The sequence below is a fragment of the Onthophagus taurus genome, chromosome 7 (genome assembly GCF_036711975.1).
Source record: "Onthophagus taurus isolate NC chromosome 7, IU_Otau_3.0, whole genome shotgun sequence".
Classification (NCBI taxonomy): Eukaryota; Metazoa; Arthropoda; class Insecta; order Coleoptera; family Scarabaeidae; genus Onthophagus; species Onthophagus taurus.
The window spans coordinates 8770449-8792923 of NC_091972.1; the positions used below are offsets into that span (position 1 = coordinate 8770449).

At 33.5% G+C, this 22475-nt stretch overlaps 1 protein-coding gene across 2 annotated transcripts in view; it reads right to left on the reverse strand.

Moving 5' to 3' along the window:
* LOC111424610 (protein espinas-like) overlaps positions 1–22475 on the reverse strand; it is a 65291-nt gene that overhangs the window by 15337 nt on the left and 27479 nt on the right. The window contains exon 2 of one of the 2 annotated variants that reach the window (XM_023058220.2): positions 14644–15067. The exons of the other annotated variant lie outside the window; for it this stretch is intronic. Within the exon in view, the coding sequence (XP_022913988.2) occupies positions 14644–15035 (392 nt within the window). The 5' untranslated portion in view covers positions 15036–15067. The remainder of the gene's footprint in view (positions 1–14643; positions 15068–22475) is intronic. 2 annotated transcript variants of the gene reach the window in all.

Genomic DNA, 22475 nt, shown 5'->3' on the forward strand with positions numbered 1-22475 from the left:
CCACATTCGATCTCTACCATTCATAGATATATCTCTGTGTCTTTAAGTAATTTTTAACATCATCCATCTTCTTCTTCTGTTCATATTTTAAACACTCAAGTACATCAATACATCTTATCAGTGTTGTTAAAGGCTAAATTAATTACCGATTTATACATTATGATTGTATATATTTTATTTTTAAAAGAAAGTACTAAAATTTGTTATACATATAATAGGTAGGAAGCAAAGGGTGATTAACAAACCATTATGTCCAATTAGGGAGGTATGTGGGCTCGGCGCTGGTCCCCAGGAGAAGGAAAAGATCAAGGTCTCGGGCACTAATTTCTCGCCTCGGGATCGGCGTCGAGCAACGTTTTCTCAGATTTATAACGCAGATAGTTTCGCGCGAGGCTCTTCTTTTATTATCATCGCGTTTCGACTCGACGATGGTTAATTTTTTTAATCCCTTTCTCGGCCCACGTAATACACTTCTTTTAGAAATCACATCTTTATCTCTCCATTATTTGAAAGAAAAAATTAAAAAAAGAAAAACACGCTTTGTGCTTTAGCGTGTAAACAATCTTGTCAGTTTCCGTTACGGTTGTTAGCGGAGGATAAGAACAGACCAAACAGGCGTGAAAAATCTAGTTAGGTTAAGTGGCGTACGCTTGCGTATATACATGATGTTCGGATACTACGGAGGAACGTCTTTTGTGTTGTCGTTTTGCTGCCTTTAAATTCGTTCCGGCGGAGTAATTAGGTTTATCGAACAATCCAAAGAAGACGCGCGACGTTCCATTGGTGGATTCGTGTTGTACTTAAAGTTCTCGTTTTTATCTCATTGTGTTTTTGTGTACCTAATCTCATCATCAAAAATTAAGACAGTATTTTAAACCTAATAAGACACCACAATTTCTTATTTCTCCTTTTTTTATTATAATGCCCATAAATATGTCAGCCTTTTTAATCTATATCACTATTTTGCTCTTTTTAGTACATAGAATCAGATATCCACGAAAGTCAGATACTAATCTATGTTCTCTGACAGCACTCTTTTATCCTGTCTGAGTTTAGTTATAACAATCTTGTATCAACATATGATTGATCATTATAGATAACAATTACACGGATGAATATAGGAATTCGAAAATAAGTTATAATTATTTTTGATGCTTTAAAAAGAGGTTCCCAAATATATCAGATAAGTTATTTTCATTTCAAAAAGGAATTATTTTAATCCGTCTCTCGTGCTAAATAAGATATAGGATATTTATCATCATTAACAGGGGATTAATCGAATTTAATTGACATCTTGTGACATTAAGCTACATTTCGGATATTAAACCGCGCAGTTTACCGAAATAAGTTGTGTTGTAAAGAAGTAGAACGTTTGGTCAAAAATATAAAAGAATGTGAAATTACTGTTTAGGACAAATTTTTATCTGTTGTCTTTATTTGTACTTTTTTATGGCACAATCTAGAATGGATTTAGACCACAATTATTTGGAGTTACAACTAACGGAACTGTTGTCGCAACAGCATTTGCAAACGCTAAATATAGAAGGAAGGTTGTTGTTCTGACAGTAAATTTCATAAAATCCCGACCTTGCAATTATTGGCAATTGAAACAATATCTCGTCGGAATTGAAAGTGAGTATGAAAATGCATAATTTAGGTTGCTTAGCTTAGATTAACTGAAAGAGTTTCTAAACTTATTGTTAGTTGAAGAAATCTGAACTTAGAAAGATTGGCTATGTGGCTTAGCTTCTTTAATGTAAACGTAACTGTCTACTTTATTAAAAAATGTTTCAGATTTCAACCTCACCTGTGTAGAAAAAATAGATATTTTGATGTAAGTTTTTCTTGGATGATTAGACATATTTAACAATCCTTTCACTATTACGTTAAAAGATATACCAGAATAAATGCAGCTTGAATTAATTGACATGCAAAATGACCACGATTTACGTAATAAATTTAATGGCTGAAAATGAACATAATCCTATTGGAGCTACTGACATCATAATTAAGAAAAAGGTGTCCGAGTATATTATTGAGATAATATAATACGCTATACATATTTCCTAGAAATTCTATACATTTCTCAAACAGCAATCAATAATGTGCTAAATTCGGAATTACTAATACTACGTCATTCGCTCAAGTGTTCGCGGAGGGCAATCACTGGGCGAATCGTGTAGCTTAAACATTCATGGCGTATGCACGTCGTTGTCGTTCATTATGGCATCCGAGTCACGCGTCGTGCTTATGAAAGATCGAATTTACTACGATTTAGCAACGACCAGAAAGCAAAAACAACATCAAGCAAGACTTGTCATAAATCAAAAAAGTAAGCTTATTTTTCCTTTTAAAGGTACTGAAAGCAATACACTTAACTACGTATGTCACAGTGAGTTTTTCGATTTGCACGAAATACTCGTAAGAACTGGCCACGGCAGATGAGATCGTTACTACAAAAACATAACACGTAAGGATGTAGAAATTTATATTCGATTTTGTGAGGCATTAAATCGTCCTAGTTCAACTTTAGATGTCAAGTGGATTTGATGCATCATTTTTTAACAAAATTTGTTGTTTCAAGTCCACATAAATCTATATGTGCTGAAAAAATAGCAAAAAAATCTAATAAGGGCAGATAGTTTTTCAAGAAAATTATTGAAAACTTTAAAACATTTGGCCTAGTTTAAAAGTTATCCATGCATCCGCAATGTTAGAGAAGCGCAGAAAGTGCTAATCTGGATACTAAAAATATGCTAAATAATTCATATTGAAGAGAGGGCTTTGAAGATTTGTGCAACTCGTGAAAAATAGAGCTTTTCACGCTGTTATTAAGCAAATTTTGTATGAAGCTCATTCTAGATGTAAAGTAAAGGTTCAAATCTTTTCATGCAAAGTGTCGGAAATGCAGAAGGCTTGGAGAAAATCATACAGAATCTTGACCAAATTGAAATTGATTCCAAAGCCTTAACGCCAAGCCAAAACGGCATAAACCATATTACTGAATTTCCCAGGAAACACAAAAAAATTTCCAATATTGTAGCGATTGAAGTTTGTTTGCGGTTATGCTGCTTTAACTGTTGGATGCAGATTTAAGAATCCTGTTCAACGGTGCAGCTAAATAAAAAGTGACCATTTTGGCATTTATACTGTTTTGGCTTGGCAGCGACGATATATCAGGAGGAAACTCCTCCTTCTTTGGTTAGATGATACTATCTATAATAAATTTCCTCTCCAATATTTTGTAGAAATTCATTGAGGATACTGTTATTCTAACTCGTATCTAAATTTTCTATATACTACCTTAATAATTAGAAAGACACCATCTTCAAGAAGTAAACCCTAATATACATCATTAAAAGTACATCAATTCCAAATAAGAGGATATTAAGATATGGTGATATGGATATGGTACAAAAAATCTTTTATTAAAAAAAATCATTACATTGTATAACAAACTTGTGTTATTATACTACGTTAAAGACAATTTTAATGTGACAGACCACCTGGAGCCAACTTCACGAGAGATTTTTTAGAGTGTTTACGTTAATTTTCGAAAAATTCCTCTTGTTAATTTATAGAGTGGTCCGCGAAGGGAAGACAGCGATGTTGCCTGTACAGCGGTATTCGGATCGTTTTCGTTGTCATGTCATTATAGAAGACCCCCATCCATATCAACGAGTCCGATCTTTTAAACTTCTTCCACTTTCCGTAATTAAACGCCGTTTACAACGGCCGAGACACGGTTGCGTTTAACTCTCCCGACTCTTTACTTTAATTCTTAACAATTTTATTCTTCGGTTTTTTTTTCTTTTGCCAACGACCCAGGAGCTCTTTTTTATTTATGTAGAACGCGCAGCGCCGTTCTTCGAAGTCGAAAGGGAACTCCTTCGTCATGCCGCTGCCTACGACGACGACGAAGTTCGCCTGAAAGTTAATTATCGCGTCGACTCTCACTTTTGCAAAACGTTTCTGACGAAGAGAAGCGAGTATAACACGCGATTATATGAGTTTTATTAAATAGTCTGAGTTAGTAAGGGCGTATCTTAAAAATTCTGTTAACGTCTTCGAAACATGTTGACGATGTCGAGGATGTTGGGTATTGTGTAAGCAAGATTAGATTTTCGCTCATTAAGAAAATCAAGCGGTTCTTCGCCGACGTGTTTAGTAGATCTTATCGATTGTATTAATTGATCCCTCAAAGGAAAGGAACGTTTATAGTAGATTGGTTCGTGGTTGTATGTATAATCGGGCAATAATAGCGGTGATCCACATTTTGCTTGTGCTGACGGTAATTATGTAGTTGTTGTTTATGAAATGGGTTGGGTTTAAACGGTTCTTTAGATAAATATCTTGCATCAGAATAAGATGTCTATATCATTTGTCATTTATTACGTATGTTAAAGCAAGTCTTCTACAAAAAAAATATCCTCTTCTTCTGGGTATTGCTTTGGTCTTAGTCTTTTCGTTTAAATCGAAAACGTGACAGTCTCTCCTCGTTCACGCTAATAACCTATAATTACAACTAACCGGAAAAGACGCGTCGCGACGTCCTCCCATCTAACGCCCATCGTGTTAATTGGATAACAACCTCGCGCCAACTAATTATTTCTTCTCTTTCTTTTCGCTAGAACTATAAGGGTGCGGTCTCCATCAAAGAGACGACCATGTTGTTTATTGCTTTACGATTCGGTGTCTACGAGTAGAGATCTTAGCAACAAGTAGATTCAGAACGAAGCGGCTACGGCACGGTTGTTGCTGGTTGTTGTTGTTGTTGGTCGGTGTTGCAAACCGATTTATTCGACGTTTTCGAGATGATTCGATTGCACCTGCGTCGCGCGTTTCGCCGACGACAGATTGTTTTATATTTATTGCGATCGTGACGCGGTCCTTAGGGCTGTTTTACAAGACCGCGACCATTCAACGAACGACGGCTCACCACGAAACGACTTATATACAACTGAGAGAAGATATTCTCCCGTCGCGTTCTCAATACCTACCTTAAAGATAGAGTAAGCGAACACTAAAGCTGATGACACGAAATAGATATACATTGAGAATCATGATCATTTTTGTACTAACCGGGAATGGAGATAAATGTAAAATTGTGTGTGTCACAAATTATATCCAATAAGTGTCAGATGTAAACCTAAAGCTTAGTTTTGAACCTATGCGAAGTTAGCCCCCCAATTTGATAGGATTTTACTGATAGGACACTACTTTTTGGAATGTTTAATTTTTGGCCAGCAAGAAAGTGGAGAGGCCCGAATAAAACGTTCCGAATTCCGTGCTCTCACAACAACTAGATGTAAAAGCACGATTTCATCTAATTTTCACGTTTCCGAACTTTTCTCAATATTTATGCATTTGAGAGTAAATGTATAAAAGAGCAATATTGTTAAGAATAAAGTTTGCCACAACTTTTATACTAAAAATTTTTTTCTAAAACATTCAGAATCCGTGCTCTACTAGCAACAAGATGTAAAACCACGGTTTCATCTAATTTTCACCTTTTCGAACTTTTCTCGATATTTATGCATCTGAGAGAAAATGTATAAAAGAGCAATATTGTTAAAAATAAAGTTTGCTACAACTTTTATAATAAAACTTTTCTTCTAAAACGTTCCAAATCCGTGCTCTACCAGAAACGAGATGTAAAACCACGATTTCATCTAATTTTCACCTATTCGATCTTTTTTCTATATTTCTGCATCTGACAGCAAAAGTGTAAAAGAGTAATATTGTAAAGAATAAAATTGGCTACAACTTTTATACTAAAACGTTTTTTCTAAAACGTTTCGAATACGTGCTCTACTAGCAATAAGATGTAAAACCACGATTTCATCTAATTTTCACCTTTTCGAACATTTCTCGATATTTATGCATTTGACAGCAAATGTATAAAAGAGCAATATTGTTAAAAATAAAGTTTGCTTCAACTTTTATACTAAAACTTTTCTTCTAAAACGTTCAGAATCCGTGCTCTACCAGCAACAAGATGTAAAACCGCGATTTCATCTAATTTTCACCTTTTCGAACTTTTCTCGATATTTATGCATCTGGGAGCAAATGTACAAAAGAGCAATATTGTTAAAAATAAAGTTTGCTACAACTTTTATACTAAAACTTTTCTTCTAAAACGTTCCAAATCCGTGCTCTACCAGAAACGAGATGTAAAAGCACGATTTCATCTAATTTTCACCTATTCGATCTTTTTTCTATATTTCTGCATCTGAGAGCAAAAGTGTAAAAGAGTAATATTGTAAAGAATAAAATTTACTACAACTTTTATACTAAAACGTTTTTTCTAAAACGATCCGAATCCTGTACTCTATCTACAACAACTATAACATGTAAAATCCTATTAAAGGCTAGAAATTGTATTAGAGATAAAATTTTCTTAAAAATTTAAATTAAATTTGTTATATATTGTCATAAATTTATTCGTAATCTTACAATTTTATCTTGACACCATATTATCCAACAAACATATCGTTTTGGAAAGTATCTAAACAAGATTTGAAAGAAAAAGTAAATGCTTCGCAATTACCAAGTACATTATTACATTAAAAAATGTAATAACCGTTTAATTTTTATAGAAATATATTATAAATCGGTGTAGCAATCCAATTTTGTAGTTAACGTCAATATTGCTGATAATTGCGTCGTTTGACTGAGAATTTCGATTGCGACGACTTTTAGAAACGAGTGTACGTATCCGTTTTATTGGGCGGGCGAACTTTACTTTTATTAAGATCGTTAAACGTTACGATCTAGGATCTAACGGACACAAATAACCGCAGTGGTTACACTGTATACGTTGGTATCTACCGGCAAATTATCGTTGCAACTGCATATTGCCGTCAGGGTTTTACGACGAACTCGCCTTTCATTATAATAAAATTAATATACTAGGTTGCTTTAAAATGTATTGAAACAACATCTAAACTGCTAATTGGTTCATCGATCGAACACAAAATTACTACTATAGATGAATACAGTTTCTAGAAACAAAAAACCTTTATTTGTGTTTTTATTGTGGCAGTGTACAAAACAATTTGCGGAAGTTCTCACGAGTGGAGCTTCGCACAAAACATTACTGAAAGTCGTTCGTGTCATTTAATACTTTGTGAGAGAGCTTTGTGACAGAATGGATATTTCCGAAATGGAATCCACCGTTTCCGTTTCTAAGCACACCACTTCCTCCACTTGTATAAACACTAACGGTAAAGGAAAAAGACGTACAAAATAGGATTTCGTGTCGCGTTAACTAAGTGGTGTGGTGTATCACAGCGTGACGACTCAATTATAAGCTTATTAAGAGACGACATAAGCTATAAATGTAACCGATAATAAAATGGATGTAATTCCTGCATCATTACATGTTATGCTATAACATCTAACAGCAGTATTAACCAGTATTAGTAGTAAAATGATAAAGTATGAATTGTTATTTTTTCCACGGCGTAATAACCATAAATAATTAACCATACTTATTTAAAATTTAATTTTTATTTTATGTAAAGTGCATTAACCCGCTTCTCTTTGACAAGGTTCTGATGTGCGAAATGTAGTTATGCATAAGATAAGGACAGGTTCCTAAATTGCTAATTAAGTGCTACGACTTCATTAGCATTTTTTTCGGCACTTAGTTTCATCGTATAATTATCGGCGGTTAAGAGATGCAAATAATTTTGCAACAATTTTAAATCGTTATCAAGTTTCGAAATTGATGTATAAAAGTTTATACCAACTTGTTATTTTTTAAACTGGTTAATGATATTTCGCAAAATATACGACCACGTTGGCTTTTGAATTGAATTGAATATCGTAAGGAGGCAAGGAATCTCTACTACTAGAGAACGGTACCGTTAGCGAATTGTAGACTTCAAGTTACCTCCTTGTTACGGTCGCTTCCTGTCGCCAAATTGCACCTAAACATGGGAACTTGAAAACCAAACGACCGTCGCATAAAATGCATCATCAAATTTGTATGATTTAATTTGAATAACAGTAACAACAATGACCAGTAATCCTAAATGAATCGTCGTAAATTCGCTTATTTGGTCGTAAGATGGATAAAGAAGTTTTAGTAGCAATCAAATTGAAAATGGTGCCGTAAACAACCTTACTTCATCAAAATAGGAATTTCTTAAATTAATTTATTATTGATTGGACTGTAAAACTTATTATTGGATAAACACATGGCAGCGATGAAAAGATTACGAAACGAGAATTATATTCTTGTTGGTATTTCTTTTACCGCAAGAGAACCATAGAAAGAAGAACAAACTGTGCCTTGGGTTATTTGAATGGTCTCCTTTTATAACTTCTTTTTTTCTTTCTTTCCGTTTCAAAAGAGTTTCGAGTTACTGAGTGCTTTACTTGTTGCACTGTGTACATACAGACTGCAAGGTTTGGTCTGATTAATATGTACCGAGTCACTTACGATCCTCCATGCATTTGAAATGTACGTGACCCACGCTTATTGCCTTGCATATAGATCTAAATAAGAATTTCCCAAGGGATTTATCCGCCATTACTTGATAAGCATTAATAATAATTATAAATAAATATAACAACGCTTATTGACATTACAGTCATTTAAATAACCTATATTAGTTTTAGAAGCAAGGCGATTAATTTACGAATTGTGCTAATGGGAAGGCAGACCATTTTCTTATAGAAGATTAAACAATAATAACTACATCATTTACGCTTCTATAAGCTTATGTAACTGTTAAAGTAATTTGAAACACGATTTTATGATTTGAGGAATATAGTACATTTAATGTGCAATACATGTGTTACATCAGAACTTGAAATGGAGCGTATTTAATAGCAGGAACATTTAAAATCGAATTTAAAGAAATAAAGCAATGGACAGTTTAAAATTGCGAAAATTTCGTATCCTCTTCCACCCAGCGAATCTAAGCTTGGAGGATGAAATTCACTTTGCATTAAAATTCAAATATTTTTTTAAATTTCTAGTATGCAAAAAGATGGAAACCAATTTGAAAGAATTGAGTACCTAATTATAATACATTAATAAATTAATGTCAGTTTGCAGTACTAACCATGTTATCAAAGTCGCATTACGTAGAAACACAGATAAAAGTGTTATATGAATTAGTATAAATAATGAACCTATAGAAGTACATAGAGCTACATAAAGCTTAGTACTAAGTACAACCTAATCTATCATTCGACTCTTATCAGGAGAACGAGAACTACAGTGTTAAAGTTACTACTTGTCAAATTAACACACTCATCACAGATAACGTAGTTTCAACTCTATGTAGAGAGTGTTGCTACTGTAGCTGAAAGAATACGTCAACATCCAAGCACCTCTACAAGACATCGTTTTGAAGAATTGTGCATCAGGACTATGGGTAAATTTTACATACAGACATAAATTGATTCAAGAATTAACGGCAATTGTCCATTTATCACGTTTTCGCTTTGTTGAGTGAGCTAATTAATGATTAGAAGAAGATGGTCATCTTTATCACAAAATCATCTTTACCGATATAGCCACATTTGGAGTAGTGATGGAACGGAGAGTACCGGATATTCGACATCCCCTTCGGCCGGATATCCGGTTGTCCGGCATATATATCCGGCCACTATGGTTATAATTTCAATGAAAATTGCAATATCGAAAATTTTATCAAAACTTCAAATATTGTTTTCTCAAAAACTAAAAGCTATTTTTCAAAACGGGTTGGTTCGTTGGAAAGAAGACACTTTTATTAACACTTTGGGAGATTTTCATACTCATATTCCAAGAACTGGATTTTATACGAATTTTTAAAACTTAATCGGCGAAAATTGCAAAATTCAAAAAAAATTGTCGATGATTTCAAAAAATTATTTCTCAAAAACTAAAGGCGATTTTTCAAAACGGCTTGTTGCATTAAAAAGAGGATACTTTAATTAATAATTGGTGATATTTCCACAAGGATCCTTCAAGAAATGAATTTTATAGCGAATTTTGAAAGTTATCGATGAAAATTGCAACATCGAAAATTTTATAAAAACTTGAAATATTGTTTTCTCAAAAACTAAAAGCTATTTTTCAAAACGGGTTGGTTCGTTGGAAAGAAAACACTTTTAATAACACTTTGGGTGATTTTCATACTCATATTCCAAGAACTGGATTTTATACGAATTTTTAAAACTTAATCGGCGAAAATTACAAATGAAGAAATTGGATATTTTGCGCCCTTTTTTAGAAAGTCGAAATAGCGAAGTCATTTGGAACTATGATTTGACTCCGATTTAAGGAACCATCAAGGGCAGATGTTATACCAACCCTCCAGAAACAACTAACGCTTTGAAAGCCACAATTCTAGTGGCTCTTGGTGAAATAGAGAATCAAACGATTAAAAGTGTACTAAAAAATTTAAAGGACAGAATGGGTTAGAGCAAAAGTCTAAATCTTTTGGAAATATATTTTCAGAACAAACTAAAAGTTCCCACACCCTGTATATTATATAAAATTCCTTTGGACTAGACTTTCTGAAGCAATTTAAATTCGAGGTAGGTCTGTATAAAAGCAGATGTTATTTAGATTGTGGACGAAATGTGACTGAAAAACCTATCCTTCCCATTCAAATTTAAAAGAATTTTAAATTATTACGTGGCCTTTCACATAACTGTTTAAACACACTCCGGGAATGCACAATAAATCCCTTTAATGCTTTAACAATGCCACAATTAACGACGCATATTTCATCCTTTTCGGTGATGATGGTACAGCATCTCCGAAGAACAAAAACGTGCCGACTTCTCTCAATAATGGTCACAAGCCATTTAGCGGAACAATACGACCAGGTTGTCTGCGCTTGTTGCGAATTTATTTTGCGAATATCATCCTCGATGCTACGGAGACAAGAACAAATTATATATTTACAACAAAAGTTGATGAGTTAATTTTTCTTGTGATTTAAGTACGTAGGAAAGCCGGATAAATTTTTTATAGTTAAGGTTTTGACGTTGACGTTAAGTGTTAATTAATTAAACGTGTGCATAAGAGAATACAATGTGGCGCCGTTTCCCTTTCTCAACGGAGCGGAACCAGATCTCCGTTCAAGACTCGAAGAACTGTTGCAGCAGCCGCAGCTCGTTGGCCAACAACGTTCGAAAGGCGCGCGCGAGTTATGTAACTCTGATACACGATCAGAGGGGAAATTAAACGTTACTTTACGCAGATTATGCTCTTTTAAAGCCTTCCTATCTCTTTCTCTCTAAGTCGAAGGGGAAAGAAAGAACGCCTACAGCCAACGGTAAACTTAATTTGAGTAGTGTGTTACTGTAATCATAGTATTGGTGTTACCCGTTATTTTACAACAAAAGCAAAAGTGATTCATTCATTCTAACAATTTAGACTGATTCGAATATCAGAAAATGATGCTGTAATGTTAAGATCAGAATTATTAACGTTGTGAAAGTGCTTTTAAATGAAAAAGAAAAATTAAAAGCAGCTTTTAATTAATGATTCAACAGACTTTATCCTCATGTTTATGCATAAGAATCTTCACGCTTCGCCACCTTATCACAATCGTAACGTTCGTGTTAAACATTTTCAACGGTAAAAAGATCAACGGATTTTAAATTTTATACCAACCCAAACCTAAAAGTAAAAAAATGTATTAACCCACAGGCCCACTTTTACCACCTCTTGATAAATTTATCCGATAGATAATTACCATGGTTACAGCGGTTTTAAGCGCTCTCATTGGTAAAGAGCGCCAATTTATCTATAGGATAAATTTATCAAGAGGAGGTAAAAGTGAGCCTAAAAAAGTCTAAAAAAACTAATACCCTCAATTCAAGATGGATTAAAATATCGTTTCCACCTCCGCAAGATATTCATCGGGAGGCTTGCAGGTAGTGCCAAAGGAGATTCCGCGGATACCCGTTGGTGTGTAATGGAATATCGGCAGGATTCTTTCGCGCCGCCGTCGTCGTCGTCGAACTCGTCGTGTGGAAGTCACGCCCAAGAGCGAGCACAAATCGCATAAATCGCGATTTACGAGTCGCCCGGCACTTTGTTCGAGTCGAAAGCGTCGAAATAAATATCTGTTGTACTGGTACGCTAAAAGGAAACCGTAATGTACGTGTGTGAGGTTTAGAAAAGAAAGTGTTGTTGTGTTGAGTATAAAACGGTGACTCAACCGATTCGTATTTCCGAATAAAAAAAATATGATTATCGCTATTACTCATAGACGGTGGTGCCTAGAATTGCTATGATAATTTTATTGAGTTAATCTTAGAATGTGTTCTACGCGAAAATAAGACAACTGTAATAACGATGACTTGATAGAACAAACGGATTTTTTTAAATCTTTTTTGTGTTCTTGGTGAGAGTGGTCTAACGACCACGTCGCCTGTCGATCTTTTTAGTTAGCAATTGATTAGCGCTGGTTCTGAGAGTGGAAAGAAAGAGAAGCAAAAGCCATTTTAAAAACCAAACGGGAACAAAAAGACCTTCTTGGTAAAAGGATCGAGTGTAAGCGTACTTACAACGACTAAGACGGGTTCATTGAATGTTAGTAGAGCTATATATACCCTTGCGTCTCATTACCAGCAATAAAATTTTCTACGGAAAATTATCTCTGACCAACGGAATAATAAAAAATCCGTTTAATAAAACGAGATTCACTTATTACATACAATTTTAGTTAGACCTGAATATCCAAAGATAGTCTGGTGCCGACGACAATACTTGGTCAAATCTCCTTCCTTTGAATGGTACACTGATGAACCGTTTTCGACAAGAAAACCGGTACGTAAACATCGGCGAACCAACCTCAAAGTGTATCAAGGCGAACGATCGTCGATCGAAACGGACCGATACCGTCCCGTTTGCGCATTCCTTCCTAGTAGTTTATGCCGATCTCGACCTTTGCCTTCTTCTTCCTCACTGGATTTCATTTCAAGACCCCCACGGAACTTAAAATGGATTTAATATCACGTTCAATCATCATGCCAATTAATTATTTGTACAGTAGTGTTGTTTAGAACAGTATTATATTTTTTTTGTTTAAAAAAACAACAACTAAAATGTGTTTATACAAAAATGGATTGAAATTAACATTACGACATAAGACACAAAATCACTTTAGAAGTGGGGAGTTGCGTCAGAACTACTTATCTAGACTGAGACATATAAGAACTTTATTCTATACCTTGTAACTCCTTCCATTGGAGCTTGGTCATTTCTGGAAGCTCTAGAAGATGCTAGAATAGATTCGCAATATGGTTTACTATAACCAATTTTTATGCATAACGTTTTGGCAAGATAGAGTCCGTGGAAATGAAGAGCGACCAAGGGCTGTAACAGATTGGTTCATATCAAAAACGAAAATATTAGAGAGGAACTGGAAATTTATCGCAGTTAACGATAAAATCAAGAAATACAAAGAGAATTTGATGAATCACGTGCAGAGAATGCAGCATGACACAATACGAAAATTTGCACTGCAGTATAAACCAAGAGAAAGACGATCAGTGGGACTCCCGAGAAAGAGGTGGTCTGAAGGATAGGTGCAGGTTAACAAGGCTTCAACCGTTAAGTAGACAACGACGTCGACGAAGTTTTGGTTAGATTACAGTTTGTATTGTACTTCGATTACAGCAAATTGTTACGAATGATGCGAATTTGTCAACCTCGCTTATCTCGAAATACGAAAGTTGACTGACCACGTAATATGGTTCTCTTTTGCATGAGGGGTCCGGAGTACAATCAATGAGGTTGGTTTTGGTAATCGTGGTGAATTTGTAATTTGTTTCTGCAAAATACGACTTTACAGCAAAACAAGGAACAACAGTAGATTTGTGTTCGAAGCGCATACAAGACAAAAAGTACATATGCAACTTTCTTAGATTTTCTCTCCGAATTATGAACGTCTTACTACTCCTCCATTGTATCAATAACTCATTGACTCTGACAGCTATAATCAACATTGCAAGGAATTTGTGCGTAGACAAGTCTCATTTTGATACTGATCTTGAGATAAGAGAACATTTTTAAAAAAATACTTCAAACAATACATACCTAATTACACTTTAATGACATATACTAATTTCAAATATTCATCAACAAAGTGAGACCAAAGATGAGAATCTAACTTTTTAGACTTGATGACACAGAAAATCTATTCATAACGATTTATCTCTTCGTGATTAAAACCATCAGGACTGTTTCTCGTTATGAGGTAAAAGATGGCGTTATAATTCACCTTCAACACGCAAATACAAGATTTTAATCTGATGAAACGCGTACGAACCACGTCATAGATAGGAATCTCTCGATTTCTATATAAGATATGTTGTTCAACGTCCTCTGCTCGACGACGTGGTGATTAACGGACACCAAATTGGGTTTTTGGTTAATTATTAATAGTCTTGCCGAGTGCAGACGGTAAATTAACCGTTCACGTTGATTTGATTTACTTTCTGTAGGCCAAGAAAGAGTTAATCAATATCGATTATTATTTTGCTTTTTAAAGTATCGAACAAGTTTTACTCTAGATAAGAAGAGATTTATTACTTATTCTCGCGTCTTGTATCGTAATATATGACCTGTAGAGTGTATTGGGATTATTGACATACTAGAAAATGTTAATGTTAACTTACTCGGAATCATATTCTGGTGATGAAGGTGAGTTATTAACTGATGTTCGATTTGTTATCCTTTCGATTGGTATAAAAACTGATGCACTGTTAAAATTATTACTTCCGGTGAATTTGTAGATTTGATTACTACCGTTAGAGGGATCGTCAAGGTTACTTTGTAGGTCAAGGGTCGTTGATGGTGTTAAATTAGGGTTATTATCGTTAATGATGGTAGATGCGTCCGGAAAATAACCGAAATCGGCCGGATTTCTTCGTTTACCACTCCCGTAAAGTTGCCGGTAGTATTTTTCTTGATTACCACCGTACATCCAACACACTTTCCACCATTGTTTACACATAAGGACGTTTGCCGAAGAACTAACATTTTCACGTCGTTTCGTTGCGTCATTCATAATTAATTATCACTTTAATTTGATTTTATTCACTAAAAAAACAAATAAGATTAAAGCAAACTATTTTTTTAATAAAACAAATGGAAGTAATGTTTTTTTTCTCTATAACGTTATAAGAGAATATCTTAATCAGAATATCATGTATATAGATTTTCAATCAATTTGATTTATAGTTGTAGAGAAATTAATATTAAAATTAAAACGGCACTAAATCTTCATGCAAATAATTCCATTCAAAAAATAAATAAAATTTAACAAATGGGATTAAATAACGACCCCGGAACGAGGTTATTGCAAAAAAATATTCTTTCAAGCGTGCATCGTGTTCATTAACGGACCATTTACGATCAACCATATTTCTTATTTATGATCTTTTAATTTTCACACAAGATTATATTTTATTCATTATGATTTTCAATGTTTTTGAAAAAGATATATAGCAAAGTTTTGATATAACGGATTTTGTTAGAACAACCTTCGGATATAACGAACATTTAATTTCTCTATTCCATGTTTATAGATAAACTCGGGGTATTCCCCGAGTTGTCTATATGATGTATAAATTAAGAACGGTAGTTCTAGTTTCAATTGTTATTCAGTGCTAGATTGTTGTACATGTTTATTGAACTATATTTTTCATTGAAATAAAACTAGAACTAACACTAGACCTAGAACTAGAAAGTTTCTAGTTCTAGGTCCAGTGTTAGTTCTAGTTTTAATTGTTATTCAGCATTAGATTGTTGTATATTTTAATTGAACTAAAAGTGGAACGTAGAACACGAATGTTTCTAGTTCTAGGTGTAGTGTTAGTTCTAATGCCAGTGTCAGTTCTAGTTTTAATTATTATTCAGCGCTGACGTCACGAACGGGCCTTCGAGCTATTCCCGAGATGTATCAGTCCTCTAAGATTCTACCGCCCTTCGTATAAATATAAAAGCACGTAGATTGAACGCGACGATGTGGATAGCTGTTCGAATTTGTGTGTATTAAAATTATTCATATAACAGACATTTCCTTCCCCGTATTAATCCGTTGTATGGAAGTTTTACTATAATATAGAACGATATAAATATTCAATTAAAAACTTTGCGACTATGGTGGTGTTCTTGAGGTAGTTGAGTGTTGAAAATAAAAGAAATGTTTCTGTACTACCACCAGTAGATGTTTACGATGGTCGTAATTCAATGTACGCCAACGCAATTCAACTCCTTTTACCAGTCTCGAGACTCCAAGACTTCAAAGAGAAACTGTTGAGGAGTTGGTTGGCAAAAGCGAGTGTTAAAACAATATGACTTGACCACTCTTCGGATGAATCGTTTCACTTCAAGTAGTAATTATTACCGTTTCGAATGCCTTCTACTTTTGATACAAACCAGATTCTTCATCGTTGCTTCAACTTCATTTGCATTTATATTAATTTTTCAAAAAGCCTATCATTTTTTTATTTATTTTTTCCTCGTCTCTCTCAACCTTTCAATGTTTAACATTAAATGTTATTATTACTATTTGTTAAAAAAATTCTTTTTGTTTTATTCTTTTCAATATTATTTTTTTTCATTTCGCTTCGACAACGATTAATTCGGAGCTTTCGACGTCTTCAACGGTCATTAATCAACCTTTCGTGGAGAGTGATCGACTGGCCGTGACCACATTCCGCCTTCGTTCGTTCCGGGGTTTCTCTGATGCGGTTTTAAAGTTCTTTGGGTTTTCGCGCCCCAGGAGACGGCGTCCGTCGTCTTCGTCGACGATTCGGAGCGTCGACTTCTTCGTTGATAGTTGTAAATCAGATGCCAGCACAAAACGTGCGTAAATTGAACGCGCCTCACCGAAGGATTTGCATTCTTTATGTCGGATTAAGACGACATCGAACCGGCTAAAGTCTTATTTACGAGCGGTTACGATCTGAGTTAGCTTTTTGAAACATGCAAAGAATATTTATTTTTATTTTCAAAATGTGCAATACAGACAAGTTACAATTTTCAATTATAGTCTTTACTTTTTTTTTTAAGTAAAATTGATTCCCATTTTCGTTTAGAATAAAATTTGGCTTTAAACTATGTAAAATCAATTATTTGATTTCAATTTTCTCAAAATGATAGAATAATGAAGTAAATATATTTTGATAAATCGAAAAAGAGAAGATATGTGACATAAATGGCTATAAATTATCGATACTTTATTCAACGTGGACTTTCTTACAAGAATCTACACTCGGTTTACAACGTCTTAATTAATGTATCTCCCGTTACAGGCTCTTCGTTACTGTTTGTCGACGATGCTTCATTACGAAATATTCACACGAAATAACATAAAGACGTGATATTTCAGATAACGCTGAGAAAATAAAAACTAAAAGGAATTTTGTATCTAACAACTTATTTTAAGATATCCACCATTTTAATCTCATATTTATTTCCCATCATATTTCAATGGATTTGTAACACTTTTTCCGTCATTATTTATTTCAACTTTATCTTATGTGTAAATTTATCATCTGTTATTGTCAATATATCCTACGTCAAGCAAAATAGTTTTTAATTGCTTTTATGTCTTGGAGCAAGAAAATATTGTTTTGTAAATCAATGCAGTGACCAAATTAATGAAGAAGTAAAATCGAGACGACATCTAAAGTTCAAATCAAAAATGATGCTAATCTGAATTTCTCATGATTATTCATAAAGCGATCAAGTATTAGCGAGCAGTACTCAACCAAAGACCACCTAACAAAACCCAACTCAATCCAACTAAACCCAACCTAATCCAACCCAACCCAACCCAATAATAAGATCACTTATAAAGAACGACATCTAATGAAAACAGTCTACATAGAGCCCTCTAATCTTTCAAAACCGAAAAATTTCTCCTCAAAGAAAAGTTTTTGAGTTATTGGACACATGATATTGTATTACCTAATATTAGAAATACAATGAGCATTAACGATTTTGAACTGATAAAAGCTTATCTGCATTTCATAACAATGAAACTATATGCTCGAGCGTAATCTTAAAAATGTTGTTAGGTTGAACGATTCTTTGCTTTACATTCATGAACGAATTTGCAGTACTAAAGCTTACCACCATTTAAATACAATAAAACTCTATGAAGCTTCATAAATGCTTCCTATGTTTTTGAAGTCTACCGAGCTTCCAATAATTTCTTTACCAAACATAATAGCAATGAACTTGAGCAAGCGCCTGTTTAGTTATAAGTTATAACACTGGCTCGTAAAGTACTAAGAGTATATGGCAATTTTGACTGATAGTTGCAGAATGTTTGTGCCTCATAAAGCCTAGTACAAACAGAGAGAAGAGGAAAGGAAGACCAAGATGAAAATGAACAAAACGTCCCAAAAGCTCGGCAAGTTATATCCAAAGAATGCTGATTGCCTCAACATAAAATTATACACATTTAAGTGTAAAACATAGAGAATTTTTTGAATAAACTTTCTTATTATTGTAAACACAAAATATATTTGAAAGTGTTAAAATAATTATCATATCCAGTTATTAACCCATTAACACTTATTATTTCTTTTACTTTAAAATATTTTCTGATTTAGCTCTTTCAAATCTTTTAAAAGCGTTTCTAACCTTTTCCATCGACACGCAATTACCGGTAATTTAATCTTTTTATTTATAAAAAAAAATAAAAAGAAACTAGTTTCTCGCTCATCTCTTCCTCATTCCTCTTCTTCCCGTCGAGTAATTTCTTGAACTCGTAATTCTCGATCGAAAACTAAGAAAAGCACCCGCGATTATTTTAATTGATTCTATATTTATATTAAACGCGATAGTTTTATTTTATTCGAGTTGTTTTAATAACAATAACTTTAAAAGTGTACGTTATCGAAATTACTATAACTAACTTAAAGCGTAAATTTTTTTAAAGACGACACGAGAAATAATTAAATTTAGGATGAGCGCGACGAGTGGATCGTTTCTTAGCTTTTTTACGACGCTGATGAAGATTTTTAAGACGTCGTAAAGTTAACGATGAACTCCTACTGGTCGGTGAAGTGTTTTCCTTGTTCCGGGAAAACGATCTTTTATTTTTATTATTGCTTTATGAGGTGATTTTTGTTTGTATTAATTTGGGAAAGTGATTTCTTTTTGTGTTTTCATCCCTTAATTTTGTTAATAAACGAAAATCATATTTTTTGTGTTACTTAAGATATTTTTGGGTTAATTTAATTAACAAAATATAAACGTGGGAGGTTTTTATTTCCTTTTTATTGTTATTTTTAATTTCTTTTCTTGGGATAATCTGAATTATTGCTATATCAGGTTCGGGGCGAGACTATAAGCACTGTTGTGGGTCTTGCGGAAAGAAAACTTTAATTTATGTTACCGCCCTTGACATAAATCCTGCCGGTTTGGCTTCAGTACGATTTAAATTTATGACTTTGTACGTACACAAAGAGTACTGATTCATAACAAAAAAATCTCCTTTATTTAAAAACATTTAAAACGTTAACTTCAATTACAGCTTGTACAACAACGTATACAATTTAATCGTTCTTTGGTGGTTGCAACGTGGAAAGTGTTATTTTTGTTTGATGGCAGTAATTAAATTGTAATTGGTCGTCCGTTAGCGGTCGTTTCCGATTTAAATAGAAATGGCCACAATTACTTCTCGTTTTATTGGATCGATAAAACATCAAGGGTTAAGATCTAAACCTGGCCTTACTTCTACTTCGAACTAAATCATTACACAAAACGGCATCTTGTTTCGTTTCGCGTGATCATTTCGAAACGGAACTCTGCCCGACGGGCAATTACCAACAAGTTACGATAAACTACCACACTCAGAAACCGATATTTTATTCGATAAACGTTATTATTACCTCACTAATTAATATTTTTTTAATGAAATTTATGTACAGTTACTCAAAACCAAATTTGGACACTATAGTAATTAGGTTTTCTTGAAAAAAATATCTTGAATGAAAAGAAATTTTTGGACTGGTCTCAAAGTGATGATGAATCAAAATAGAAAATAATCAATGGCATAGTATGTACTGGTATTCTACAAAATAATGGCTACAAGGTAAGTTGTGGTGATAATAAAGCTACCAAAGTGGATACAGAAAGCGACTTAACATTGGTGAAAAACCCATAACAATTAAAGACATGGTCAAAAGTTCAAAGGGACTATTAGTTCCTGTTAGTAAACACGCATTTAGTGTGTTAGAGTATTACAGAAATTAAAAGGTAATGGGTAATTACCCCATGAGATGAGAGATGGAACAACAAATACCACGTCGAGAAAGAAAAAAAAAGTTGTTTATTAAATCGTGAAGATCTACAGTGAGCCATTATTGCAGTAGTAAATCTGCGCAAAGGATGTGTTTGACGTGTGATATTAATTTAACCAAACTATGGCGGATGTGTAATAATGATGTTAATGATGATTGAAATATAGAATACTAAAAAATTATTTTTGCGAGAACTATTTTGGTATCAATATTTAGATTAAAGAGAAAATTAAAACTGTTATTACATGCACACGCAATTAGTACTGACATTAATACTCTTGGATAGTTTTGTGATCTATCTGGCTTATTGTGTAATGTTACAAAACATGTAACTCAGATGGCAATAATTTTGGAGATCTAGTTCTTGTAAGAGTTATCGTGTAATAAAAGTTATTAAAGTATAATTATGTTTTATGTCAATTTTTAAACTAACTTTATTCAAATCAAATTAATACTTTAGCAAAGATGGAAAACCTATCTAAAGATGAGTTCAGATTTGTGACAAACCACCGTGACATAACGGTGTTGCGTACCGTTTGTTGACGGCCTGAACTTCGATGCGTATCATCGTGGCGAATAACGTGCCAAACTTCAATACGTTCCAATCAGCAATAAAATCTTTAACACGTGTCGATGATATTGGATCCTTTTTAGAGTTGCCGAACAAGTGTATCAACTTGGTGATATACGGCTTGGTTCGATGACTCATGATGTGTCACATGTGTCATGCATTAAGATTATGTGACACTCTCCAAACTACATATACAGGATACAATTATTCAGAGCTAGGAATTCACTTTGTATGAATTGTGTTTTGAGTAGCAAACTATGTATTTACATATTCTGATCTATTATTTCATTTACATCGAAGTTATAATACATCAAAATTTTTGATAATTTACTTCGTTCTAAGAGATAGGTATAAGATTACATCGAAAGATTGCTCATAACACTATTTTTACATAAGTAGATAGCCATTATTGCTGTAAATGAGATAGGAAAAAAGACCAGTTCGTTAACCATTATGGCTGTGCTTCATAAAATAGATTTAAATGGTAGAAACGCAAACGCTTCTTCCTAGAAAATCGATTTGTTTACCGAGGACAATAAATTTAATGTTTTAAAATCAGTCGTCAAGTCATACGTAGGAGAAAGAAAAGGGAGCTATATCTATAGAATTTATGATAGAGGAAACAACGGTTAAGAATGCGTAACCTAGATATTTTACAAACTAATTTTTCTCAAAGCGCGAGTAAACTATCTCTTGCAAGCGACTGGCGTTTCTACTAAGACAACGACCCATAACATAAGGTTTACTGACAAAATATTTAACCATTTAAACCATTATAACATTTAATCATTTGAAGATGGCAAAATAAACAGTCCAGAAAATTGCACTAATTAATATTTAAAAAGATATTATTTAAAATTTAGAGTGATGGTTAGAAATTGGCGTAGAAGAAGCTGTAAGCTTAACCACAAAATTATCATTGATTAGATCGCATGTCGTTAATGAAATACAACTATTTTATACACATACTCGTAATTTTATGGATGTGATTATGACTTAGACATCTAATGTTAATGCCGTTTCAGAATACGAATGGTTACAAGTATCATTAAAAGTTCAAGAGATATAAACTTTTTCTACATAATTAACATGTAGATAGAAATAAAGTGTTATAAGAAGAAAATGATTTGATTGAAAGTAGTTGGCACTGCACTCTAATATACAATAAGGAATACAAACGGGGAGTACCAAATAACACCTGATGGTATCATCCCTCGTTTCCCTTAGTTAGACATTGAATACATATATGATATTTATTTTATTAGCTGTATTTTTTAGCTTAAAAACTTTAATAACGTTACTTGAACGGATGGTCGTAAATTCTTAAATTCTTTACAGTTATGGTTATGATTAACACTACGGTTATGGTTAAGTACGACATCTCAAATCGGGCATTGGTCCTGATTCATACTTAAGTATGAATCCAATAAGCAAAAAATACTTAGCGGTTAATACACGCTTAAAGGTGGTATTTACACAAAAAATATTGCGATAAATCCTGGAGGCTCAAAAGTATTTAAATAAATTTCAAAAGATTTACAAAAGAGTTAATTGGTTGAAGTTTTGACACTAATAGAAATATTTTGATTTTTCACAATTTGTTATGATTTGATAC